Source organism: Oncorhynchus kisutch, linkage group LG15 (assembly GCF_002021735.2).
Source record: "Oncorhynchus kisutch isolate 150728-3 linkage group LG15, Okis_V2, whole genome shotgun sequence".
Taxonomy (NCBI): Eukaryota; Metazoa; Chordata; class Actinopteri; order Salmoniformes; family Salmonidae; genus Oncorhynchus; species Oncorhynchus kisutch.
Genome location: NC_034188.2, coordinates 88,510,755 through 88,538,568, shown reverse-complemented (window position 1 = coordinate 88,538,568; position 27,814 = coordinate 88,510,755). Strand labels below are relative to the sequence as shown.

The 27,814-nt window shown below is 46.4% G+C and overlaps 1 protein-coding gene across 5 annotated transcripts in view; it reads right to left on the bottom strand.

Moving 5' to 3' along the window:
• The window catches only part of LOC109885904 (T-lymphoma invasion and metastasis-inducing protein 1), a 202,976-nt gene that overhangs the window by 15,666 nt on the left and 159,496 nt on the right, over positions 1 to 27,814 (bottom strand). For all 5 annotated transcript variants that reach the window (XM_031791258.1, XM_031791260.1, XM_031791261.1 and 2 more), the window contains 3 exons: positions 6,042 to 6,248; positions 3,517 to 3,585; positions 2,341 to 2,466 (listed from right to left, as the gene is read on the bottom strand). In XM_031791258.1, coding sequence (XP_031647118.1) covers positions 2,341 to 2,466; positions 3,517 to 3,585; positions 6,042 to 6,248 — 402 coding nt within the window. The remainder of the gene's footprint in view (positions 1 to 2,340; positions 2,467 to 3,516; positions 3,586 to 6,041; positions 6,249 to 27,814) is intronic.

The following is a 27,814-nucleotide window of genomic DNA, read 5'->3' as shown; positions in this document are numbered from 1 at the left end:
GAGAGAGTCGTGGTTACACAATGTGTTTTGGTAGCGGAGGAGAGGAGAGAGTCGTGGTTACACAATGTGTTTTGGTAGCGGAGGAGAGGAGAGAGTCGTGGTTACACAATGTGTTTTGGTAGCGGAGGAGAGGAGAGAGTCGTGGTTACACAATGTGTTTTGGTAGCGGAGGAGAGGAGAGAGTCGTGGTTACACAATGTGTTTTGGTAGCGGAGGAGAGGAGAGAGTCGTGGTTACACAATGTGTTTTGGTAGCGGAGGAGAGGAGAGAGTCGTGGTTACACAATGTGTTTTGGTAGCGGAGGAGAGGAGAGAGTCGTGGTTACACAATGTGTTTTGGTAGCGGAGGAGAGGAGAGAGTCGTGGTTACACAATGTGTTTTGGTAGCGGAGGAGAGGAGAGAGTCGTGGTTACACAATGTGTTTTGGTAGCGGAGGAGAGGAGAGAGTCGTGGTTACACAATGTGTTTTGGTAGCGGAGGAGAGGAGAGAGTCGTGGTTACACAATGTGTTTTGGTAGCGGAGGAGAGGAGAGAGTCGTGGTTACACAATGTGTTTTGGTAGCGGAGGAGAGGAGAGAGTCGTGGTTACACAATGTGTTTTGGTAGCGGAGGAGAGGAGAGAGTCGTGGTTACACAATGTGTTTTGGTAGCGGAGGAGAGGAGAGAGTCGTGGTTACACAATGTGTTTTGGTAGCGGAGGAGAGGAGAGAGTCGTGGTTACACAATGTGTTTTGGTAGCGGAGGAGAGGAGAGAGTCGTGGTTACACAATGTGTTTTGGTAGCGGAGGAGAGGAGAGAGTCGTGGTTACACAATGTGTTTTGGTAGCGGAGGAGAGGAGAGAGTCGTGGTTACACAATGTGTTTTGGTAGCGGAGGAGAGGAGAGAGTCGTGGTTACACAATGTGTTTTGGTAGCGGAGGAGAGGAGAGAGTCGTGGTTACACAACGTGTTTTGGTAGCGGAGGACAGTTAAAATGGAGAGGAGAGAGTCGTGGTTACACAATGTGTTTTGGTAACGGAGGAGAGGAGAGAGTCGTGGTTACACAATGTGTTTTGGTAGCGGAGGAGAGGAGAGAGTCGTGGTTACACAATGTGTTTTGGTAGCGGAGGAGAGGAGAGAGTCGTGGTTACACAATGTGTTTTGGTAGCGGAGGAGAGGAGAGAGTCGTGGTTACACAATGTGTTTTGGTAGCGGAGGAGAGGAGAGAGTCGTGGTTACACAACGTGTTTTGGTAGCGGAGGACAGTTAAAATGGAGAGGAGAGAGTCGTGGTTACACAATGTGTTTTGGTAACGGAGGAGAGGAGAGAGTCGTGGTTACACAATGTGTTTTGGTAGCGGAGGAGAGGAGAGAGTCGTGGTTACACAATGTGTTTTGGTAGCGGAGGAGAGGAGAGAGTCGTGGTTACACAATGTGTTTTGGTAGCGGCCGGACAGTTAAAATGCCAGATGTAGGTTTGACACTCGTTCCAGCCAGGCTGTTTTTTGGATCCAAGCAGAGCCTTATTTAATTTAAGGAAGCATGTTATTTTGTTGTTCCAGGAAGAGCCCTCTTTCACTTAAGGCAGGCTGTTATTGTGTCGTTCGAGGCAGGCTGGTATTGTGTCGTTCGAGGCAGGCTGTTATTGTGTCGTTCGAGGCAGGCTGTTATTGTGTCGTTCGAGGCAGGCTGTTATTGTGCCGTTCGAGGCAGGCTGTTATTTTGTCGTTCGAGGCAGGATGTAATTGTGTCGTTCGAGGCAGGCTGTTATTGTGTCGTTCGAGGCAGGCTGTTATTGTGTCGTTCGAGGCAGGCTGGTATTGGGTCGTTCGAGGCAGGCTGGTATTGGGTCGTTCGAGGCAGGCTGGTATTGGGTCGTTCGAGGCAGGCTGGTATTGGGTCGTTCGAGGCAGGCTGTTATTGTGTCGTTCGAGGCAGGATGTTATTGTGTCGTTCGAGGCAGGCTGTTATTGTGTCGTTCGAGGCAGGCTGTTATTGTGTCGTTAGAGGCAGGCTGTTATTTTGTCGTTCGAGGCAGGCTGGTATTGTGTCGTTCGAGGCAGGCTGTTATTGTGTCGTTAGAGGCAGGCTGTTATTTTGTCGTTCGAGGCAGGCTGGTATTGTGTCGTTCGAGGCAGGCTGTTATTGTGTCGTTCGAGGCAGGCTGTTATTTTGCCGTTCAAGGCAGGCTGGTATTTTATCGTTCAAGGCAGGCTGGTATTTTGACGATCGAGGCAGGCTGGTATTTTGACGATCGAGGCAGGCTGGTATTTTGTCATTCGAGGCAGGATGTTATTGTGTCGTTCGAGGCAGGCTGTTATTGTGTCGTTCGAGGCAGGCTGTTCATTTTTCTTTTTTGTACCTTGAACTGGTCCACTCTCTCCAGCTTCTCCAGGTCTGGGACCAATCTGGTCCCGTCTTCTAGAGTCTTCAGGAATTCCACCTGGAACTCCACCATCTCAGGCAGGTTCCCAATCAGAATGTCCAGCTGGAGACGCACAAAAGCAAAAGAAATATATTATATTTTTATACATCAATGAATTACATACAACTCAAGAGTCCAATTACATTGAGAGGTATGCATCCCAAAATGGCATTCTACTACCTATATAGGGCACTATTGCTGTGCACTAGGTGAGGGTGTTGAAGTGAGGAGATCCTATTAAAGCAAAAGAACCATCTGTGTCCCATCAACATCACAGTGTCACTTTCTATTCTCTCTTTAAACATCCTCCTCTCCCTCCCTCGTCCTCCCTCTCTCTCTCGTCCTCCCTCTCTCTCTCGTCCTCCCTCTCTCTCTCGTCCTCCCTCTCTCTCTCGTCCTCCCTCTCTCCCTCGTCCTCCCTCTCTCCCTCGTCCTCCCTCTCTCCCTCGTCCTCCCTCTCTCCCTCGTCCTCCCTCTCTCCCTCGTCCTCCCTCTCTCCCTCGTCCTCCCTCTCTCCCTCGTCCTCCCTCTCTCCCTCGTCCTCCCTCTCTCCCTCGTCCTCCCTCTCTCCCTCGTCCTCCCTCTCTCCCTCGTCCTCTCTCTCTCCCTCGTCCTCTCTCGTCCTCCCTCTCCCTCGTCCTCCCTCTCTCTCTCCCTCGTCCTCCCTCTCTCTCTCCCTCGTCCTCCCTCTCTCCCTCCCTCGTCCTCCCGCTCTCCCTCGTCCTCCCGCGTCCCCCCTCTCTCCCTCGTCCCCCCTCTCTCCCTCGTCCCCCCTCTCTCCCTCGTCCTCTCTCTCTCTCGTCCTCCCTCTCTCTCGTCCTCCCTCTCTCCCTCGTCCTCCCGCTCTCCCTCGTCCTCTCTCTCTCTCGTCCTCCCTCTCTCTCGTCCTCCCTCTCTCCCTCGTCCTCCCGCTCCCTCGTCCTCCCTCTCCTTCGTCCTCCCTCTCCCTCGTCCTCCCTCTCCTACACACAGCACACTCAGTAGACGGTTACGCAACAGCCGTTCTGAGAAACATTTTAGTACCAGATACATTTAAGCTACATAATAGATTCCCTGTGTGTGTATGGATTATATATGTGTGTGTGTGTGTGTGTGTGTGTGTGTCAGTCATACCTCATCCTGAGTGAGGCAGGTCTCCTTCTGTAGTGGGGTTAAATACCTCCCGATGAGACAATGAAGATCCTGTGTAGACAAGAGTGAATCAAGCCTTGATTAGAGTGCTGAACACAAACAGACACACACTCACGAGGACAGTGCAATAAAGGTTAAATAAAATTAAAAAATAAATGGATATATACATACACTGACAGGGAGAATAGAATACACTTGGGTTTAAATGGAAGATTTAACATCTCTGATCACAACCAAGGTATTCAACTGTACTATACACCAACAGTGTTGAATTAAAATAATACTGTTCCTAATCACATGTAAAGATCCTTTATTCTCTGACTGGGTTTGTTAAAGTATTATGACATCTCTGTCAAGTAATATCTCTGTTTCTAGTTAGATCAGATTACATATTAATATCTCTGTTTCTAGTTAGATCAGATTACATATTAATATCTCTGTTTCTTGTTAGATCAGATTACATATTAATATCTCTGTTTCTAGTTAGATCAGATTACATATTAATATCTCTGTTTCTAATTAGATCAGATTACATAATAATATCTCTGTTTCTAATTAGATCAGATTACATAATAATATCTCTGTTTCTAGTTAGATCAGATTACATATTAATATCTCTGTTTCTAGTTAGATCAGATTACATATTAATATCTCTGTTTCTAATTAGATCAGATTACATATTAATATCTCTGTTTCTAATTAGATCAGATTACATATTAATATCTCTGTTTCTAATTAGATCAGATTACATATTAATATCTCTGTTTCTAGTTAGATCAGATTACATAATAATATCTCTGTTTCTAGTTAGATCAGATTACATAATAATATCTCTGTTTCTAGTTAGATCAGATTACATATTAATATCTCTGTTTCTAGTTAGATCAGATTACATATTAATATCTCTGTTTCTTGTTAGATCAGATTACATATTAATATCTCTGTTTCTAATTAGATCAGATTACATATTAATATCTCTGTTTCTAATTAGATCAGATTACATAATAATATCTCTGTTTCTAGTTAGATCAGATTACATATTAATATCTCTGTTTCTAGTTAGATCAGATTACATATTAATATCTCTGTTTCTAATTAGATCAGATTACATATTAATATCTCTGTTTCTAATTAGATCAGATTACATATTAATATCTCTGTTTCTAATTAGATCAGATTACATATTAATATCTCTGTTTCTAATTAGATCAGATTACATATTAATATCTCTGTTTCTAATTAGATCAGATTACATAATAATATCTCTGTTTCTAGTTAGATCAGATTACATATTAATATCTCTGTTTCTAGTTAGATCAGATTACATATTAATATCTCTGTTTCTAGTTAGATCAGATTACATATTAATATCTCTGTTTCTAGTTAGATCAGATTACATATTAATATCTCTGTTTCTAGTTAGATCAGATTACATATTAATATCTCTGTTTCTAGTTAGATCAGATTACATATTAATATCTCTGTTTCTAGTTAGATCAGATTACATATTAATATCTCTGTTTCTAGTTAGATCAGATTACATATTAATATCTCTGTTTCTAGTTAGATCAGATTACATATTAATATCTCTGTTTCTAGTTAGATCAGATTACATATGTATTGAGGTTATATTGTGGGTTATCTTTGATATCTCAGAGCTTTTTGTAACCCAGTTATAATACTGTAATATGTATTGCTTTGCTATATTCTGTAACCCAGTTATACAATATACTACGTATTGCTGCGATCTGTAACCCAGTTATACAATATACTACGTATTGCTGCGATCTGTAACCCAGTTATACAATATACTACGTATTGCTGCGATCTGTAACCCAGTTATACAATATACTACGTATTGCTGCGATCTGTAACCCAGTTATACAATATACTACGTATTGCTGCGATCTGTAACCCAGTTATACAATATACTACGTATTGCTGCGATCTGTAACCCAGTTATACAATATACTACGTATTGCTGCGATCTGTAACCCAGATATACAATATACTACGTATTGCTGCGATCTGTAACCCAGATATAACTCTGCCCAGTCACATTTGTCCTGTACAGAATGGGGTTGGCAGTATGTCTGTCTGCCATTTGTCCTGTACAGAATGGGGTTGGCAGTATGTCTGTCTGCCATTTGTCCTGTACAGAATGGGGTTGGCAGTATGTCTGTCTGCCATTTGTCCTGTACAGAATGGGGTTGGCAGTATGTCTGTCTGCCATTTGTCCTGTACAGAATGGGGTTGGCAGTATGTCTGTCTGCCATTTGTCCTGTACAGAATGGGGTTGGCAGTATGTCTGTCTGCCATTTGTCCTGTACAGAATGGGGTTGGCAGTATGTCTGTCTGTCTGTCAGCCTGCAAAGGGCAAGTGTCAGATGCATCTGAATTCTTCACTTGGAGAACCCCCCCCACACACACACACACACAACCCCCCCCACCCACACCCCTCATCCATACCCCCCCACCACAACCAACACAATAGATGCAGTACTGACTTTAACATAGGTGCGTTCGGTCTCCACCAGCTCACAGATGACTTTGCGTAGCTTGTCGGCGTCGGAGAGCTGACGGGTGCCGGTGGCGGTGCCGGTGGCGGGCGGAGGGACGGGCGACTCCAGGCTGGGGGAGGAGGAACTTGTGGCACACTCAGACGGATTCATGTCATGAAGACTGCGGCAGAATGCTGCAACCTGCTCCGTACTCTACAGAGGGAGAGAGAGAGAGAGAGAGAGAGGGGATGGAGAGGAGAGAGAGGGGGAGGGATGGAGAGGAGAGAGAGGGGGATGGATGGAGAGGAGAGAGAGGGGGATGGAGAGGAGAGAGAGGGAGAGGGAGAGGGATGGAGAGGAGAGAGAGGGAGAGAGAGGGGGATGGAGAGGAGAGAGAGGGAGATGGAGAGGAGGAGAGAGAGGGGGATGGAGAGGAGAGAGAGGGAGAGGGATGGAGAGGAGAGAGAGGGAGAGGGATGGAGAGGAGAGAGAGGGAGAGAGAGGGGGATGGAGAGGAGAGAGAGGGAGATGGAGAGGAGGAGAGAGAGGGGGATGGAGAGGAGAGAGAGGGATGGAGAGGAGAGAGAGGGATGGAGAGGAGAGAGAGGGATGGAGAGGAGAGAGAGGGAGAGAGAGGGATGGAGAGGAGAGAGAGGGAGAGAGAGGGATGGAGAGGAGAGAGAGGGAGAGAGAGGGAGGGAGAGAGAGGGAGAGAGAGGGAGGGAGAGAGAGGGATGGAGAGGAGAGAGAGGGAGAGAGAGGGATGGAGAGGAGAGAGAGGGATGGAGAGGAGAGAGAGGGATGGAGAGGAGAGAGAGGGATGGAGAGGAGAGAGAGGGAGAGAGAGGGATGTAGAGGAGAGAGAGGGAGAGAGAGGGATGTAGAGGAGAGAGAGGGAGAGAGAGGGATGTAGAGGAGAGAGAGGGAGAGAGAGGGATGGAGAGGAGAGAGAGGGAGAGAGAGGGATGGAGAGGAGAGAGAGGGAGAGAGAGGGATGGAGAGGAGAGAGAGGGAGAGAGAGGGGGATGGAGAGGAGAGAGAGGGAGATGGAGAGGAGAGAGAGGGGATGGAGAGGAGAGAGAGGGAGAGAGAGGGGGATGGAGAGGAGAGAGAGGGGGATGGAGAGGAGAGAGAGGGATGGAGAGGAGAGAGAGGGATGGAGAGGAGAGAGAGGGAGAGAGAGGGATGGAGAGGGGAGAGAGAGGGATGGAGAGGAGAGAGAGGGAGAGAGAGGGAGGGAGAGAGAGGGATGGAGAGGAGAGAGGGGGATGGAGAGGAGAGAGAGGGAGAGAGAGGGATGGAGAGGAGAGAGAGGGATGGAGAGGAGAGAGAGAGAGAGAGAGGGATGGAGAGGAGAGAGAGGGAGAGAGAGGGATGGAGAGGAGAGAGAGGGAGAGAGAGAGAGGGAGAGGAGAGAGAGGGAGAGAGAGGGATGGAGAGGAGAGAGAGGGAGAGAGAGGGATGGAGAGGAGAGAGAGGGAGAGAGAGGGATGGAGAGGAGAGAGGAGAGGGAGAGAGAGGGATGGAGAGGAGAGAGAGGGAGAGAGAGGGATGGAGAGGAGAGAGAATGAGGTAGAGATGGAGAGGAGAGAGAGGGATGGAGAGGAGAGAGGGATGGAGAGGAGAGAGAGAGAGAGAGAGAGGGGGATGGAGAGGAGAGAGAGGGATGGAGAGGAGAAAGATAGAGAGGGATGAAGAGGAGAGAGAATGAGGTAGAGAGAGAGGGGGATGGAGAGGGAGAGAGATGGAGCGAGAGAAAATGAGAGATGAGAGAGAGATGGAAAGGAGAGAGAGGGATGGAGAGAGAATGAGGTAGAGAGAGAGAGAGAAAATGAGATGGAGAGAGAAAATTAGAGAAAATGAGAGATGGAGAGAGAGAGAAAGGAGAGAGGAGAGAGACAGAGAGTGATGGAGAGAGAGAGCGTGATGGAGAGAGAGAGAGAGGGATGGAGAGGAGAGTGAGAGGGGAAGAGAGAGAGAGAGACAGAGAGTGATGGAGAGAGAGAGAGAGTGATGGAGAGAGAGGGGGAGAGAGAAAATGAGTAAGACTACTTTGTACCTCAGTCCTGCAGGCGATGGAGGGAGGGATCAGAAGAACAGATGAATAAAGAGGACAATCTGTTAACATCAGCCACGTCCTTCCGCGCTCTCTCTCTCTATCTCTCTTTCTCTGTCTCTCTCTCCTGATCAGTCTCTTCGAGGCAGGCAGGAGGGAGTAAAGTATGTACGTACAGGTTTCCTTCAGTTCCTCCAACTCTGAGGCCGTCTGGCAATTAGTGACTAAGCAGCGGGGAGAGGCTGGATGGAGAGATGGAGCGAGGACAGGAGAGGCAGGATGGAGAGATGGAGCGAGGACAGGAGAGGCAGGATGGAGAGATGGAGCGAGGACAGGAGAGGCAGGATGGAGAGATGGAGCGAGGACAGGAGAGGCAGGATGGAGAGATGGAGCGAGGACAGGAGAGGCAGGATGGAGAGATGGAGCGAGGACAGGAGAGGCAGGATGGAGAGATGGAAAGGGAGCTTTAAAAAATCATTTGCACTCATTCGTCTATTTTTGGCCTGTCATAAGTCTCTCTCTCTCTCTCCTTGTGTTTTCCTGATGATATTGATCTCTCTCTGCTTGTGTTTTCCTGATGATATTGATCTCTCCCCCTTGTGTTTTCCTGATGATATTGATCTCTCTCCTTGTGTTTTCCTGATGATATTGATCTCTCTCCTTGTGTTTTCCTGATGATATTGACTTCTCTCCTTGTGTTTTCCTGATGATATTGATCTCTCTCTCTCCTTGTGTTTTCCTGATGATATTGATCTCTCTCTCTGCTTGTGTTTTCCTGATGATATTGATCTCTCTCTCTGCTTGTGTTTTCCTGATGATATTGATCTCTCTCTCCCCCTTGTGTTTTCCTGATGATATTGATCTCTCTCCGCTTGTGTTTTCCTGATGATATTGATCTCTCTCTCCCCCTTGTGTTTTCATGATATTGATCTCTCTCTCCTTGTGTTTTCCTGATGATATTGATCTCTCCCCCCTTGTGTTTTCCTGGTGATATTGATCGCTCTCTCCTTGTGTTTTCCTGATGATATTGATCTCTCTCCCCCCCCTTGTGTTTTCCTGATGATATTGATCTCTCTCCCCCCCTTGTGTTTTCCTGATGATATTGATCTCTCTCCCCCCCTTGTGTTTTCCTGATGATATTGATCTCTCTCCCCCCCTTGTGTTTTCATGATATTGATCTCTCTCCCCCCCTTGTGTTTTCATGATATTGATCTCTCTCCCCCCCTTGTGTTTTCATGATATTGATCTCTCTCTCTCTCCTTGTGTTTTCCTGATGATATTGATCTCTTTCCCCCCCTTGTGTTTTCATGATATTGATCTCTCCCCCCCTTGTGTTTTCATGATATTGATCTCTCTCTCTCTCCTTGTGTTTTCCTGATGATATTGATCTCTCCCCCTTGTGTTTTCCTGATGATATTGATCTCTCCCCCCTTGTGTTTTCCTGATGGCATTGATCTCTTTTCAGAAAATCAAAACCAAAACAATACATACAGCATGTTACCTAGGAGACCATGTTGCCTAGGAGACCATGTTGCCTAGGAGACCAGCAGTGTTAATCTGCATTGTTGGCCTATAATATTTAGTGCAGAAATAGATGGGTGGGTTGTTTGGCAACAAAACCGAGGTGTGCGCAACCATGGGGCAAAACAGATGGGGTTGACTTCGATTGTTGACAACTATTCCTAAATCAATATAAAAACAAGCTTATATTTTGGGTTCTGATGGGGTACGACAGTTGAACTAAGCCCATGAGGCATTTATAAAAGTTATATTCTTCAATAATCAATGGGTACATATCATTAATTTCTATGTACAAACATGGATGCCCTGCACAGTCAACCTATTTCCCATTTAAAATAGACCAGTATGTGGACACCTGCTCGGACATCTCCTTCAAAATCATGGGCATTAACATGGAATTGGTTCCCCCTCTTTGCTGCTACAATGGCCTCCACTCTTCTGGGAAGGCTTTCCACTAGATGTTGGGACATTGCTGCTATAACAGCCTCCACTCTTCTGGGAAGGCTTCCCACTAGATGTAGGAACATTGCTGCTATAACAGCCTCCACTCTTCTGGGAAGGCTTTCCACTAGATGTTGGAACATTGCTGCTATAACAGCCTCCACTCTTCTGGGAAGGCTTTCCACTAGATGTTGGAACATTGCTGCTATAACAGCCTCCACTCTTCTGGGAAGGCTTTCCACTAGATGTTGGAACATTGCTGCTATAACAGCCTCCACTCTTCTGGGAAGGCTTTCCACTAGATGCTGGAACATTGCTGCTATAACAGCCTCCACTCTTCTGGGAAGGCTTTCCACTAGATGTTGGAACATTGCTGCTATAACAGCCTCCACTCTTCTGGGAAGGCTTTCCACTAGATGTAGGAACATTGCTGCTATAACAGCCTCCGCTCTTCTGGGAAGGTTTTCCACTAGATGTTGGGACATTGCTGCTATAACAGCCTCCACTCTTCTGGGAAGGCTTTCCACTAGATGTTGGAACATTGCTGCTATAACAGCCTCCACTCTTCTGGGAAGGTTTTCCACTAGATGTTGGGACATTGCTGCTATAACAGCCTCCACTCTTCTGGGAAGGCTTTCCACTAGATGTTGGAACATTGCTGCAATAACAGCCTCCACTCTTCTGGGAAGGCTTTCCACTAGATGTTGGAACATTGCTGCGGGGACTGTTGCATTGAGATTTCCCTTCATTGGAACTAAGGGGCCTAGCATGAACCATGAAAAAACAGCCCCAAACCATTATTCCTCCTCCACCAAACGTTAAAGTTGGGGCAGGTAGCGTTCTCCTGGCATCCGCCAAACCCAGATTCGTCCGTCGGACAGCCAGATGGTAAAGCGTGATTCATCACAACAGAGAACGTGTTTCCACTGCTATAGAGTCCAATGGCGGCGAGCTTGACACCACTCCAGCCGACGCTTGGCATTGCTCATGGTGATCTTAGGCTTGTGTGCGACTGCTCGGTCATGTAAACCCATTTCATGAAGCTCCCGACAAACAGTTCTTGTGCTGACGTTGCTTCCAGAGGCAGTTTGGAACTCGGTCGTGAATGTTGCAACCGAGGACAGACCATTTTTACACGCTTCAGCACTCGGCGGTCCCGTTCTGTGAGCTTGTGTGGCCTACCACTTCAAATCAGATCAAACTTTATTTGCCACATGCGCCGAATACAACAAGTGTAGACTTTACCATGAAATGCTTTACTTACAAACCCTTAACCAACAGTGCAGTTCAAGAAGAAGAAAATATTTATCAAGTAGACTAAAATAAAAAGTAACAGAATAACAATAACGAGGCTTTATACAGGGGGCACCGGTACAGAGTCCATGTGGAGGCTATATACAGGGTATTACGGTACAGAGTCAATGTGGAGGTTATATACAGGGTGTTACGGTACAGAGTCAATGTGGAGGCTATATAGAGGGTGTTACGGTACAGAGTCAATGTGGAGGCTATATACAGGGTATTACGGTACAGAGTCAATGTGGAGGTTATATACAGGGTGTTACGGTACAGAGTCAATGTGGAGGCTATATACAGGGGGCACCGGTACAGAGTCAATGTGGAGGCTATATACAGGGGGTAGAGGTAACAGAGTCAGTGTGGAGGTTATATACAGGGGGTACCGGTACAGAGTCAATGTGGAGGCTATATACAGGGGATACCGGTACAGAGTCAGTGTGGAGGTTATATACAGGGGGTACCGGTACAGAGTCAGTGTGGAGGCTATATACAGGAGGCACCAGTACAGAGTCCGTGTGTAGGCTATACACAGGGGGTACCGGTACAGAGTCAGTGTGCGGGGGTACAGGCTAGTTGAGGTAATTTGTACATGTAGGTGGGGGTGAAGTGACTATGCATAGATAATAAACAGTGAGTAGCAGCAGTGTACAAAAGGGGGAGGGGGGGTCAATGTAAATAGTCCAGTGGTGATTTATGAATTGTTCAGCAGTCTAATGGCTTGGGGGTAGAAGCTGTTGAGGAGCCTTTTGGCCCTAGACTTGGCACTCCGGTACCGCTTGCCATGCGTTAACAGAGAAAACAGTCTCTAACTTGGATGAATGGAGTCTATGACAATTTTATGGGCTTTCCTCTGACACCGCCTAGTATATAGGACCTGGATGGCAGGAAGCTTGTCCCCAGTGATGCACTGGGTCGTACTTACTACCCTCTGTAGCACCTTACGGTCAGATGCTGAGCTGTTGCCATACCAGGCGGTGATGCAACCGGTCACGATGCTCTCGATGGTGCAGCTGTAGAACTTGTTGAGGATCTGGGAACCCATGTTAAATCTTTTCAGTCTCCTGAGGGGGAATAGGTGTTGTCGTGCTCTCTTCACGACTGTCTTGGTATGTTTGGACCATGGTAGTTCGTTGGTGACTCTCGACCCGCTGCACTACAGTCCCGTCGGTGTTAATGGGGGCCTGTTCGTCCCGACCTTTTCCTGTAGTCCACGATCAGCTCCTTTTGCCTTGCTCACATTGAGGGAGAGGTTCTATGTTAAATCTTTTCAGTCTCCTGAGGGGGAAAAGCTGTTGTCGTGCCCTCTTCACGACTGTCTTGGTATGTTTGGACCATGATAGTTTGTTGGTTTGTTGGTGATGTGGACACCAAGGACCATGATAGTTTGTTGGTGATGTAGACACCAAGGACCATGATAGTTTGTTGGTGATGTGGACACCAAGGACCATGATAGTTTGTTGGTGATGTGGACATCAAGAAACTCTTAACCTGCTCCACTACAGCCCTGTCGATGTTAATGGGGGCCTGTTCGTCCCGCCTTTTCCTGTAGTCCACGATCAGCTCCTTTGTCTTGCTCACATTGAGGGAGAGGTGGTTGTCCTGGCACCACACTGCCAGTTCTCTGACCTCCTCCCTATAGGCTGTTTCATCGTTGTCGGTGATCAGGCCTACCACTGCTGTGTCATCAGCAAAGTTAATGATGGTGTTGTAGATGTGTTTTGCCACGCAGTCGTGGGTGAACAGGGAATACAGGAGGGGACTAAGTACACACCCCTGAGGGACCCCAGTGTTAAGGATCAGCGTAGCAGACGTGTTGTTGCCTACCCTTACCACCTGGGGGCGGCCCGTCAGGAAGTCCAGGATCCAGTTGCAGAGGGAGGTGTTTAGTCCCAGAGTCCTTCGTTTAGTGATGAGCTTTGAGGGCGCTATGGTGTTGAACGCTGAGCTGTAGTCAATGAATAGCATTCTCACATAGGTGTTCCTTTTGTCCAGGTGGGAAATGGCAGTGTGGAGTGCGATTTAGGTTGCGTCATCTGTGGATCTGTTGGGGCGGTATGTGAATTGGAGTGGGTCTAGGGTTTCTGGGAGGATGCTGATGTGAGTCATGACCAGCCTTTCAAAGCACTTCATGGCTACCGACATCAGTGCTACGGGTCTGTAGTCATTTAGGCAGGTTACCTTCGCTTCCTTGGGCACAAGGACTATGTTGGTCTGCTTGAAACATGCAGTTATTACAGACCCGGTCAGGGAGAGGTTGAAAATGTCAGGGAAGACACTTGCCAGTTGGTCCACGCATGCTTTGAGTACACGTCCTGGTAATCCGTCTGGCCCAGCGGCTTTGTGAATGTTGACCTGTTTAAAGGTTTTGTTCACATCAGCTACCGCGAGCGTTAACGCACGCATGAGGTGGCGCACTGAAATGAGTCACCTAAGATTCTCCACATTGTTGCTAAGATATCTGGCCATCCAGAATCACAACACACAGCCTTCTTTGCCCCATTGAAGCGCATCGTTCTTGTGGTGACTAAAAAGTCTATAGACTTGTGTGAAAGAGGGGGCACCGGTGCTGACACCGGTACTGACACCGGTGCTGGCTGGCGTACTGTGCTGTTTTCCAGGAATAGACTTTAGACGTAAATAATTAGCCATGTGGTGTGATTCATTTGGAATTCATCCAACACGCCTGAGGAAGCACACGTCTAATTAAATGCACAAGGCAACCGATCTAAGAAGAATTAGAGATCGAAAGCATCTTTCGGGTCTAGCAAAACCATTTTGTTAGACCCATCTCAAAGTTAACACAAAAAGACAGAGTGTTATGTGGTGTCCATGACACAGTGTGCTGAAAGACCAGACCAATGACTGATACTTGAAGAGTGTTTGTACACTATGGCTGTGTCCCAAACAGCACCCTATTCCCTATGGGTCTTGGTCAAAAGTAGTGCACTATGTAGGGAATAGGGTGCTAGCCCTGGTCAAAAGTAGTGCACTATGTAGGGAATAGGGTGCTAGCCCTGGTCAAAAGTAGTGTACTATATAGGGAATAGGGTGCTAGCCCTGGTCAAAAGTAGTGTACTATATAGGGAATAGGGTGCCAGCCCTGGTCAAAAGTAGTGTACTATATAGGGAATAGGGTGACAGCCCTGGTCAAAAGTAGTGTACTATATAGGGAATAGGGTGCTAGCCCTGGTCAAAAGTAGTGTACTATATAGGGAATAGGGTGCCAGCCCTGGTCAAAAGTAGTGTACTATATAGGGAATAGGGTGCCGTTTGGGATGCATGCAGAAGAGCTGTTTTACCAGAGAACATAATGAAGAACAGCTGAAGAGGAGATTGATAATAACCTCTGACCTGTCTAACGCTGAAGAGGAGACTGATAATAACCTCTGACCTGTCTAACAGCTGAAGAGGAGATTTATAGTAACCTCTGACCTGTCTAACGCTGAAGAGGAGATTGATAATAACCTCTGACCTGTCTAACGCTGAAGAGGAGATTGATAATAACCTCTGACCTGTCTAACGCTGAAGAGGAGATTGATAATAACCTCTGACCTGTCTAACGCTGAAGAGGAGATTGATAGTAACCTCTAACCTGTCTAACGCTGAAGAGGAGAAGGATAATAACCCAGCAGGCACCTCTCAAACCCTTTCTGGGTTACAGAAAGAGAAGCATCATGTCTTACGGCAGCAGTGACATAGTGCACAACAACACACTGAGAAGTGCTTGAAGATGAGCTCGAAAGATCCCAATAGACCAACTCTGGCCATCACACACACACACACACACACACACACACACACAAATACAACGTCACATCAGAATACAGGTCTTCTATCACCCATTGCCTGTAAGCAGTGATGTCTGTTTGTGTTCAGATGTGGATGAAATGTCTCATTTTTAGAGAAGCGAAAACACAAAACTTGAGTAGACGAGGTGCTGGCTGGCAGAGTAAGACGAGGTGCTGGCCGGCAGAGTAAGACGAGGTGCTGGCCGGCAGAGTAAGACGAGGTGCTGGCCGGCAGAGTAAGACGAGGTGCTGGCCGGCAGAGTAAGACGAGGTGCTGGCCGGCAGAGTAAGACGAGGTGCTGGCCGGCAGAGTAAGACGAGGTGCTGGCCGGCAGAGTAAGACGAGGTGCTGGCCGGCAGAGTAAGACGAGGTGCTGGCCGGCAGAGTAAGACGAGGTGCTGGCCGGCAGAGTAAGACGAGGTGCTGGCCGGCAGAGTAAGACGAGGTGCTGGCCGGCAGAGTAAGACGAGGTGCTGGCCGGCAGAGTAAGACGAGGTGCTGGCAGGCAGAGTAAGACGAGGTGCTGGCTGGCTGGCTAAGACACATAGAAACGTAGAGAACAGAAGAGCTGTACCCCACTGTGGCAATGACACCAGATGCCAGCGTTTCCACAGCTACGCTGCATTCATCAGAGTTTCATCCCTGACATTACTAATTTACCAGTGAAGAAGAGAGAGACAGGGAAAGAGCCCTCTGATGTCAAACTTAATAAATCGGCCTTTTCCCGAGGCAGAACGGCCCAGAATGGGCCTCTCTCCGGTTTCTGTGGTGTGAGGCAGCTTTGATGTACCAGTACACCCCCTGGACAGGACACTAGTCTATCTCCTGTTTCTGTAGTGAGACAGCTTGATGTACAGTACACCCCCTGGACAGGACACTAGTCTTTCTCCTGTTTCTGTAGGGAGACAGCTTGATGTACCAGGACACCCCCTGGACAGGACACTAGTCTATCTCCTGTTTCTGTAGGGAGACAGCTTGATGTACCAGTACACCCCCTGGACAGAACACTAGTCTATCTCCTGTCCCTGTAGTGAGACAGCTTGATGTACCAGGACACCCCCTGGACAGGACACGTCTTTTGCAGGGCCTAATTTACCAGTGAAGAAGAGAGACAGGGAAATAAACACTGAAAAGAGAGTGCGAGAGCGAGAACAACACCGAGACAGACACAGAGGAGCCCTCTGATGTAAATAACTATAATGATGCCATGCTAATGTGATCTACTCGTCTTCTAGTGAGATCAAGTGATCCAGGTCAGAATCTAACATGTTACAGATTACTGATGTTCCCTTTAAAATCAACAACGACTGTCTAATGAAATGCATAGCCACTGGTTTCTACACCAAGGTCTGCCACATTCAACCATTCTTAGTTCCTCTAAACTAGTCACATGACCATCTATATCTATCAAAACTAGGGATTTACATACCTGGGCATTAAAATTGAACCCAGTTAAAATTTTACGATTAAAGGATCATTTTTAATGCAACATTTGGGTAAAAGATGTGATCCTGTATGTTAGGCTATCCTTCATGGGAGAGTTTGGTTATTAAAATGGATGTCCTCCCGTGTATTAATTCTATTTTTTCAATGCTTCCTCTTTCAACTTCCTTCTTTAAGGACATACATACCTCAGTGAGGAACTTCTAGCTAAGTTAGTAAACCCCCGAGCCACAACAGCCAAAAACAAAAGCAACCACTGAGCTGAGAATCGTCAAGATTCAAGAATTTCCCACAAGGACTGAAATGTGTATTTCTAAAACAACGTTACCTTGAATGTTCTACGCCACAGGAAAGAGAAGGATGGAGAACAGAGTGTTTCTCTCCCATCTTAACCAGAGAGATACGAATGAGAGACATCCCACTACTACTAGCTTGATCCCAGATCTGACTGCGCCATAGAATAGATAGAAAAGACATCAGTTGACTTCTTCAATCCAAGCTGCTTACCTATTGCAGATTCAGTCTTCCCAGCCTGGTGCAGGTCTACAATTTTGTTTCTGGTGTCCTTTGACAGCTCTTTGGTCTTGGCCATAGTGGAGTTTGGAGTGTGACTGTTTGAGGTTGTGGACAGGTGTATTTAGAAATCAACTGTGGGAGCAATTATTAGGAAATGTAAGACATACAAGACCACGGATAATCTCCCTCGATCTGGGGCTCCACGCAAGATCTCACCCCGTGGGGTCAAAATGATCACAAGAACGGTGAGCAAAAATCCCAGGTCCACACGGGGGGACCTAGTGAATGACCTGCAGAGAGCTGGGACCAAAGTAACAAAGCCTACCATCAGTAACACACTACGCCGCCAGGGAATCAAATCCTGCAGTGCCAGATGTGTCCCCCTGCTTAAGCCAGTACATGTCCAAGCCCGTCTGAAGTTGCTAGAGAGCATTTGGATGATCCAGAAGAAGATTGGGAGAATGTCATATGGTCAGATGAAACCAAAATAGAACCAAAATATAACTTTTTGGTAAAAACTCAACTCGTCGTGTTTGGAGGACAAAGAATGCTGAGTTGCATCCAAAGAACACCATACCTACTGTGAAGCATGGGGGTGGAAACATCATGCTTTGGGGCTGTTTTTCTGAACTACAAAAATCTCTGAAACTGGAAACACTTATCTCCCTCACTAGCTTTAAGCACCAGCTGTCAGAGCAGCTCACAGATTACTGCACCTGTACATAGCCCATCTATAATTTAGCCCAAACAACTACCTCTTCCCCTACTGTATTTATTGTTATGTTTTGCTCCTTTTGCACCTCATTATCTCTATTTTGCACAGTTACCATTGTCATTGGAATCTGTGTAAACAAAGTTGTGTACATTTGTATTAGTAGAAACACATGCACATTCCCCATTATTTCTATTTCTACTTCGCACATTCTTCCACTGCAAATCTACCATTCCAGTGTTTTACTTGCTATATTGTATTTACTTTGCCACCATGGCCTTTTTTTTTGCCTTTACCTCCCTTATCTCACCTCATTTGCTCACATTGTATATAGACTTGTTTCTACTGTATTATTGACTGTATGTTTGTTTTACTCCATGTGTAACTCTGTGCTGTTGTACCTGTCAAACTGCTTTGCTTTATCTTGGTCAGGTCGCAATTGTAAATGAGAACTTGTTGTCAACTTGCCTACCTGGTTAAATAAAGGTGTTCTCAACTAGCCCACCTGGTTAAATAAAGGTGAAATAAATAAATACCAGGTGGCCTTCAGTTCGTCTAAGTTAGCGAGCGACAACAGTCTCACACAGATACTATACGGCATCTGACCGATAAGTAAATAAAAGTTGAAGGAACAACCAAACTGAAGTAGACGACAAACAGTGAAGAAAACCAAAGATGTGAGTAGAGGAAGTAGCTCGGTATTTTAGAGAGCAGGCTTACCAGATGCAGCATGTCAGAGATGGACTCTGAGGAACGCTTGTTCCTCTTCAGGGCAGACATGGCAGGAGGACAGAAAGACGGACGGAGAGCCAGGAGGAGGAGGACAGTCAGTCAGTCCGAGCCTCAGTCAGAGAAAGGGAAGAGTCGCGCATTGAGTCAAGCAGAATAGAGCAGAACAGAACAGACGCTCTCTCTTCTCCAACGTATCCTTCCACTTCATTATGTTGTGATGGAGAAAAGAGAAAGGAGGAAGAGGCTTGGTGGTTGGTTGTGAAGAAGAAAGGAAGGCTGGATGCCAGGCGAAGCTGTTTCTAAGTCTCCTCGGTTTCTGTTCTCGCCCACCACCTCTCCTCACAGTCTTCCAACACTCCTCCTTCAATCCTTTCATTCAGATGTGCCACAGCTAGCTAGCTCTCTCTCTATCGTGTTGGTGGTTCTCTCTCTCTCTCTCTCTCTCTATCGTGTTGGTGGTTCTCTCTCTCTCTCTATAGTGTTGGTGGTGTTCTCTCTCTCTCTATCGTGTTGGTGGTTCTCTCTCTCTCTCTATAGTGTTGGTGGTGTTCTCTCTCTATCGTGTTGGTGGTGTTCGCTCTCTCTCTATCGTGTTGGTGGTTCTCTCTCTCTCTATCGTGTTGGTGGTTCTCTCTCTCTCTATAGTGATGGTGGTGTTCTCTCTCTCTCTAGTGGTGGTGGTGTTCTCTCTCTCTCTATAGTGTTGGTGGTGTTCTCTCTCTCTCTATAGTGATGGTGGTGTTCTCTCTCTCTCTCTATAGTGTTGGTGGTGTTCTCTCTCTCTCTCTCTCTATAGTGTTGGTGGTGTTCTCTCTCTCTCTCTCTCTATAGTGTTGGTGGTGTTCTCTCTCTATAGTGTTGGTGGTGTTCTCTCTCTCTCTCTATAGTGATGGTGGTGTTCTCTCTCTCTCTCTCTCTATAGTGTTGGTGGTGTTCTCTCTCTCTCTATAGTGTTGGTGGTGTTCTCTCTCTCTCTATAGTGTTCTCTCTCTCTCTCTATAGTGATGGTGGTGTTCTCTCTCTCTCTCTATAGTGTTGGTGGTGTTCTCTCTCTATATAGTGTTGGTGGTGTTCTCTCTCTCTCTATATATATAGTGTTGGTGGTGTTCTCTCTCTCTCTATAGTGTTGGTGGTGTTCTCTCTCTCTCGCTATAGTGTTGGTGGTGTTCTCTCTCTCTCTCTCTATCGTGTTGGTGGTTCTCTCTCTCTCTCTATCGTGTTGGTGGTTCTCTCTCTCTCTCTATCGTGTTGGTGGTTCTCTATCTCTCTCTATCGTGTTGGTGGTGTTCTCTCTCTCTCTAGTGGTGGTGGTGTTCTCTCTCTCTCTCTATAGTGTTGGTGGTGTTCTCTCTCTCTCTCTATAGTGATGGTGGTGTTCTCTCTCTCTCTCTCTCTATAGTGTTGGTGGTGTTCTCTCTCTCTCTATAGTGTTGGTGGTGTTCTCTCTCTCTCTATAGTGTTCTCTCTCTCTCTCTATAGTGATGGTGGTGTTCTCTCTCTCTCTCTATAGTGTTGGTGGTGTTCTCTCTCTATATAGTGTTGGTGGTGTTCTCTCTCTCTCTATATATATAGTGTTGGTGGTGTTCTCTCTCTCTCTATAGTGTTGGTGGTGTTCTCTCTCTCTCGCTATAGTGTTGGTGGTGTTCTCTCTCTCTCTCTATCGTGTTGGTGGTTCTCTCTCTCTCTCTATCGTGTTGGTGGTTCTCTCTCTCTCTCTATCGTGTTGGTGGTTCTCTATCTCTCTCTATCGTGTTGGTGGTGTTCTCTCTCTCTCTAGTGGTGGTGGTGTTCTCTCTCTCTCTCTATAGTGTTGGTGGTGTTCTCTCTCTCTCTATAGTGATGGTGGTGTTCTCTCTCTCTCTCTCTCTCTCTCTCTCTCGTGTTGGTGGTGTTCTCTCTCTCTCTCTCTATAGTGTTGGTGGTGTTCTCTCTCTATAGTGTTGGTGGTGTTCTCTCTCTATAGTGTTGGTGGTGTTCTCTCTCTCTCTCTCTATAGTGATGGTGGTGTTCTCTCTCTCTCTCTCTCTCTCTCTCTATAGTGTTAGTGGTGTTCTCTCTCTCTCTATAGTGTTGGTGGTGTTCTCTCTCTCTCTATAGTGTTGGTGGTGTTCTCTCTCTCTCTATAGTGTTCTCTCTCTCTCTCTATAGTGATGGTGGTGTTCTCTCTCTCTCTATAGTGTTGGTGGTGTTCTCTCTCTATATAGTGTTGGTGGTGTTCTCTCTCTCTCTATATATAGTGTTGGTGGTGTTCTCTCTCTCTCTATAGTGTTGGTGGTGTTCTCTCTCTCTCGCTATAGTGTTGGTGGTGTTCTCTCTCTATAGTGTTGGTGGTGTTCTCTCTCTCTATAGTGATGGTGGTGTTCTCTCTCTCTCTCTATAGTGATGGTGGTGTTCTCTCTCTCTCTTGCTCTCTCTCTCTCTCTCTATAGTGTTGGTGGTGTTCTCTCTCTCTATAGTGATGGTGGTGTTCTCTCTCTCTCTATAGTGTTGGTGGTGTTCTCTCTCTCTCTCTCTCTCTATAGTGTTGGTGGTGTTCTCTCTCTCTCTCTATAGTGTTGGTGGTGTTCTCTCTCTCTCTCTATAGTGATGGTGGTTGTTATCTCTCTATAGTGATGGTGGTGTTCTCTCTCTCTATAGTGATGGTGGTGTTCTCTCTCTCTCTCTCTCTCTCTCTATAGTGATGGTGGTGTTCTCTCTCTCTCTCTCTATAGTGTTGGTGGTGTTCTCGCTCTCTCTCTCTAGTGTTGGTGGTGTTCTCTCTCTCTCTCTCTCTCTCTCTATAGTGATGGTGGTGTTCTCTCTCTCTCTCTATAGTGTTGGTGGTGTTCTCTCTCTCTCTCTATAGTGTTGGTGGTGTTCTCTCTCTCTCTATAGTGATGGTGGTGTTCTCTCTCTCTCTCTCTCGCTATAGTGTTGGTGGTGTTCTCTCTCTCTATAGTGTTGGTGGTGTTCTCTCTATATATAGTGATGGTGGGGTTCTCTCTCTCTCTCTATAGTGTTGGTGGTGTTTCTCTCTCTCTCTCTATAGTGTTGGTGGTGTTCTCTCTCTCTCTCTCTCTCTCTCTCTATAGTGATGGTGGTGTTCTCTCTCTATAGTGATGGTGGTGTTTCTCTCTCTCTATAGTGATGGTGGTGTTCTCTCTCTCTCTCTCTCTCTATAGTGATGGTGGTGTTCTCTCTCTCTATAGTGATGGTGGTGTTCTCTCTCTCTCTCTATAGTGATGGTGGTGTTCTCTCTCTCTCTCTATAGTGTTGGTGGTGTTCTCTCTCTCTCTCTCTCTCTCTCTCTCTCTATAGTGTTGGTGGTGTTCTCTCTCTCTCTCTCTCTCTCTCTCTATAGTGTTGGTGGTGTTCTCTCTCTCTCTATAGTGTTGGTGGTGTTCTCTCTCTCTCTCTTATAGTGATGGTGGTGTTCTCTCTCTCTCTCTATAGTGATGGTGGTGTTCTCTATCTATAGTGTTGGTGGTGTTCTCTCTCTCTCTATAGTGATGGTGGTGTTCTCTCTCTCTCTCTCTCTATAGTGTTGGTGGTGTTCTCTCTCTCTCTATAGTGTTGGTGGTGTTCTCTCTCACTCTCTCTATAGTGATGGTGGTGTTCTCTCTCTCTCTATAGTGATGGTGGTGTTCTCTCTCTCTCTCTATAGTGTTGGTGGTGTTCTCTCTCTCTCTCTCTATAGTGTTGGTGGTGTTCTCTCTCTCTCTATAGTGTTGGTGGTGTTCTCTCTCTCTCTCTCTATAGTGATGGTGGTGTTCTCTCTCTCTCTATAGTGATGGTGGTGTTCTCTCTCTCTCTCTCTATAGTGATGGTGGTGTTCTCTCTCTCTCTATAGTGTTGGTGGCGTTCTCTCTCTCTCTCTGTAGTGTTGGTGGTGTTCTCTCTCTCTCTCTCTATAGTGTTGGTGGTGTTCTCTCTCTCTCTCTCTATAGTGATGGTGGTGTTCTCTCTCTCTCTCTCTATAGTGATGGTGGTGTTCTCTCTCTCTCTAGTGATGGTGGTGTTCTCTCTCTCTCTAGTGATGGTGGTGTTCTCTCTCTCTCTATAGTGTTGGTGGTGTTCTCTCTCTCTCTATAGTGTTGGTGGTGTTCTCTCTCTCTCTCTCTATAGTGATGGTGGTGTTCTCTCTCTCTCTCTCTCTATAGTGTTGGTGGTGTTCTCTCTCTCTCTCTATAGTGTTGGTGGTGTTCTCTCTCTCTCTCTAGTGTTGGTGGTGTTCTCTCTCTCTCTATAGTGTTGGTGTTGTTCTCTCTCTCTCTCTATAGTGTTGGTGGTGTTCTCTCTCTCTCTATAGTGATGGTGGTGTTCTCTCTCTCTATAGTGATGGTGGTGTTCTCTCTCTCTCTCTATAGTGATGGTGGTGTTCTCTCTCTCTCTATAGTGTTGGTGGTGCTCTCTCTCTCTATAGTGTTGGTGGTGTTCTCTCTCTCTCTATAGTGTTGGTGGTGTTCTCTCTCTCTCTATAGTGATGGTGGTGTTCTCTCTCTCTCTCTCTCTATAGTGTTGGTGGTGTTCTCTCTCTCTCTATAGTGTTGGTGGTGTTCTCTCTCACTCTCTCTATAGTGATGGTGGTGTTCTCTCTCTCTCTATAGTGATGGTGGTGTTCTCTCTCTCTCTCTATAGTGTTGGTGGTGTTCTCTCTCTCTCTATAGTGTTGGTGGTGTTCTCTCTCTCTCTCTCTATAGTGATGGTGGTGTTCTCTCTCTCTCTCTCTCTATAGTGTTGGTGGTGTTCTCTCTCTCTCTCTCTATAGTGTTGGTGGTGTTCTCTCTCTCTCTCTCTATAGTGATGGTGGTGTTCTCTCTCTCTCTCTATAGTGTTGGTGGTGTTCTCTCTCTCCCTCTCTCTCTATAGTGTTGGTGGTGTTCTCTCTCTCTCTATAGTGATGGTGGTGTTCTCTCTCTCTCTCTATACTGATGGTGGTGTTCTCTCTCTCTCTCTATAGTGTTGATGGTGTTCTCTCTCTCTCTCTCTCTCTCTATAGTGTTGGTGGTGTTCTCTCTCTCTATAGTGATGGTGGTGTTCTCTCTCTATAGTGATGGTGGTGTTCTCTCTCTCTCTATAGTGATGGTGGTGTTCTCTCTCTCTTTCTCTATAGTGTTGGTGGTGTTCTCTCTCTCTCTCTCTCTCTATAGTGATGGTGGTGTTCTCTCTCTCTCTATAGTGTTGGTGGTGTTCTCTCTCTCTCTCTATAGTGTTGGTGGTGTTCTCTCTCTCTCTATAGTGTTGGTGGTGTTCTCTCTCTCTCTCTCTATAGTGTTGGTGGTGTTCTCTCTCTCTCTATAGTGATGGTGGTGTTCTCTCTCTCTCTCTATAGTGATAGTGGTGTTCTCTCTCTCTATAGTGTTGGTGGTGTTCTCTCTCTCTCTCTCTCTCTCTATAGTGATGGTGGTGTTCTCTCTCTCTCTATAGTGTTGGTGGTGTTCTCTCTCTCTCTCTCTCTCTCTATAGTGATGGGTGGTTCTCTCTCTCTCTATAGTGTTGGTGGTGTTCTCTCTCTCTCTATAGTGTTGGTGGTGTTCTCTCTCTCTCTATAGTGTTGGTGGTGTTCTCTCTCTCTCTCTCTATAGTGTTGGTGGTGTTCTCTCTCTCTCTCTCTATAGTGTTGGTGGTGTTCTCTCTCTCTCTCTCTATAGTGTTGGTGGTGTTCTCTCTCTCTCTCTATAGTGTTGGTGGTGTTCTCTCTCTCTCTCTATAGTGTTGGTGGTGTTCTCTCTCTCTCTCTATAGTGTTGGTGGTGTTCTCTCTCTCTCTATAGTGTTGGTGGTGTTCTCTCTCTCTCTCTATAGTGTTGGTGGTGTTCTCTCTCTCTCTCTATAGTGTTGGTGGTGTTCTCTCTCTCTCTATAGTGTTGGTGTGTTCTCTCTCTCTCTCTATAGTGATGGTGGTGTTCTCTCTCTCTCTCTATAGTGATGGTGGTGTTCTCTCTCTCTCTATAGTCTTGGTGGTGTTCTCTCTCTCTCTCTCTATAGTGATGGTGGTGTTCTCTCTCTCTATAGTGATGGTGGTGTTCTCTCTCTCTATAGTGATGGTCGTGTTCTCTCTCTCTCTCTCTATAGTGATGGTGGTGTTCTCTCTCTCTCTATAGTGATGGTGGTGTTCTCTCTCTCTCTCTCTATAGTGATGGTGGTGTTCTCTCTCTCTCTATAGTGATGGTGGCGTTCTCTCTCTCTCTCTATAGTGTTGGTGGTGTTCTCTCTCTCTCTCTCTCTATAGTGTTGGTGGTGTTCTCTCTCTCTCTCTCTATAGTGATGGTGGTGTTTCTCTCTCTCTCTCTCTATAGTGATGGTGGTGTTCTCTCTCTCTCTAGTGATGGTGGTGTTCTCTCTCTCTCTAGTGATGGTGGTGTTCTCTCTCTCTCTATAGTGTTGGTGGTGTTCTCTCTCTCTCTCTATAGTGTTGGTGGTGTTCTCTCTCTCTCTCTCTATAGTGATGGTGGTGTTCTCTCTCTCTCTCTCTCTCTATAGTGTTGGTGGTGTTCTCTCTCTCTCTCTATAGTGTTGGTGGTGTTCTCTCTCTCTCTCTAGTGTTGGTGGTGTTCTCTCTCTGTCTATAGTGTTGGTGTTGTTCTCTCTCTCTCTCTATAGTGTTGGTGGTGTTCTCTCTCTCTCTATAGTGATGGTGGTGTTCTCGCTCTCTATAGTGATGGTGGTGTTCTCTCTCTCTCTATAGTGATGGTGGTGTTCTCTCTCTCTCTATAGTGTTGGTGGTGCTCTCTCTCTCTATAGTGTTGGTGGTGTTCTCTCTCTCTCTCTCTCTCTCTATAGTGTTGGTGGTGTTCTCTCTCTCTCTCTCTCTCTCTCTATAGTGTTGGTGGTGTTCTCTCTCTCTCTCTATAGTGTTGGTGGTGTTCTTTCTCTCTCTCTCTCTATAGTGTTGGTGGTGTTCTTTCTCTCTCTCTCTCTATAGTGTTGGTGGTGTTCTTTCTCTCTCTCTCTCTCTCTATAGTGTTGGTGGTGTTCTCTCTCTCTCTCTATAGTGATGGTGGTGTTCTCTCTCTCTCTCTCTCTCTCTATAGTGATGGTGGTGTTCTCTCTCTCTCTCTATAGTGTTGGTGGTGTTCTCTCTCTCTCTCTATAGTGATGGTGGTGTTCTCTCTCTCTCTCTCTCTATAGTGATGGTGGTGTTCTCTCTCTCTCTCTATAGTGTTGGTGGTGTTCTCTCTCTCTCTCTCTATAGTATTGGTGGTGTTCTCTCTCTCTCTCTCTATAGTGATGGTGGTGTTCTCCTCTCTCTCTATAGTGATGGTGGTGTTCTCTCTCTCTCTCTATAGTGATGGTGGTGTTCTCTCTCTCTCTCTATAGTGTTGGTGGTGTTCTCTCTCTCTCTCTCTATAGTGTTGGTGGTGTTCTCTCTCTCTCTCTCTATAGTATTGGTGGTGTTCTCTCTCTCTCTCTCTATAGTGATGGTGGTGTTCTCTCTCTCTCTATAGTGATGGTGGTGTTCTCTCTCTCTCTATAGTGATGGTGGTGTTCTCTCTCTCTCTATAGTGTTGGTGGTGTTCTCTCTCTCTCTCTCTCTCTCTCTCTCTATAGTGATGGTGGTGTTCTCTCTCTCTCTCTATAGTGTTGGTGGTGTTCTCTCTCTCTCTCTATAGTCTTGGTGGTGTTCTCTCTCTCTCTCTATAGTGATGGTGGTGTTCTCTCTCTCTATAGTGATGGTGGTGTTCTCTCTCTCTATAGTGATGGTCGTGTTCTCTCTCTCTCTCTATAGTGATGGTGGTGTTCTCTCTCTCTCTATAGTGATGGTGGTGTTCTCTCTCTCTCTCTCTATAGTGATGGTGGTGTTCTCTCTCTCTCTCTCTATAGTGTTGGTGGCGTTCTCCTCTCTCTCTCTCTATAGTGTTGGTGGTGTTCTCTCTCTCTCTCTCTATAGTGTTGGTGGTGTTCTCTCTCTCTCTCTCTATAGTGTTGGTGGTGTTCTCTCTCTCTCTCTCTATAGTGATGGTGGTGTTCTCTCTCTCTCTCTCTATAGTGATGGTGGTGTTCTCTCTCTCTCTAGTGATGGTGGTGTTCTCTCTCTCTCTATAGTGTTGGTGGTGTTCTCTCTCTCTCTCTCTATAGTGATGGTGGTGTTCTCTCTCTCTCTCTCTCTCTATAGTGATGGTGGTGTTCTCTCTCTCTCTCTCTCTCTATAGTGATGGTGGTGTTCTCTCTCTCTCTCTCTATAGTGTTGGTGGTGTTCTCTCTCTCTCTAGTGTTGGTGGTGTTCTCTCTCTCTCTATAGTGTTGGTGTTGTTCTCTCTCTCTCTCTCTATAGTGTTGGTGGTGTTCTCTCTCTCTCTATAGTGATGGTGGTGTTCTCTCTCTCTCTATAGTGATGGTGGTGTTCTCTCTCTCTCTCTATAGTGATGGTGGTGTTCTCTCTCTCTCTATAGTGATGGTGGTGTTCTCTCTCTCTCTATAGTGTTGGTGGTGTTCTCTCTCTCTCTCTCTCTCTCTATAGTGTTGGTGGTGTTCTCTCTCTCTCTCTCTCTCTATAGTGTTGGTGGTGTTCTCTCTCTCTCTCTATAGTGTTGGTGGTGTTCTTTCTCTCTCTCTCTCTATAGTGTTGGTGGTGTTCTTTCTCTCTCTCTCTCTATAGTGTTGGTGGTGTTCTCTCTCTCTCTCTCTCTCTCTCTCTCTATAGTGTTGGTGGTGTTCTCTCTCTCTCTATAGTGATGGTGGTGTTCTCTCTCTCTCTCTATAGTGATGGTGGTGTTCTCGCTCTCTCTCTATAGTATTGGTGGTGTTCTCTCTCTCTCTCTCTCTCTCTATAGTGATGGTGGTGTTCTCGCTCTCTCTATATAGTGTTGGTGGTGTTCTCTCTCTCTCTCTCTATAGTATTGGTGGTGTTCTCTCTCTCTCTCTCTCTATAGTGATGGTGGTGTTCTCTCTCTCTCTCTATAGTGATGGTGGTGTTCTCTCTCTCTCTCTATAGTGATGGTGGTGTTCTCTCTCTCTCTATAGTGTTGGTGGTGTTCTTTCTCTCTCTCTCTCTATAGTGTTGGTGGTGTTCTCTCTCTCTCTCTCTCTCTCTCTCTATAGTGTTGGTGGTGTTCTCTCTCTCTCTATAGTGATGGTGGTGTTCTCTCTCTCTCTCTATAGTGATGGTGGTGTTCTCGCTCTCTCTCTATAGTATTGGTGGTGTTCTCTCTCTCTCTCTCTCTCTCTATAGTGATGGTGGTGTTCTCGCTCTCTCTATATAGTGTGGTGGTGTTCTCTCTCTCTCTCTCTATAGTATTGGTGGTGTTCTCTCTCTCTCTCTCTCTATAGTGATGGTGGTGTTCTCTCTCTC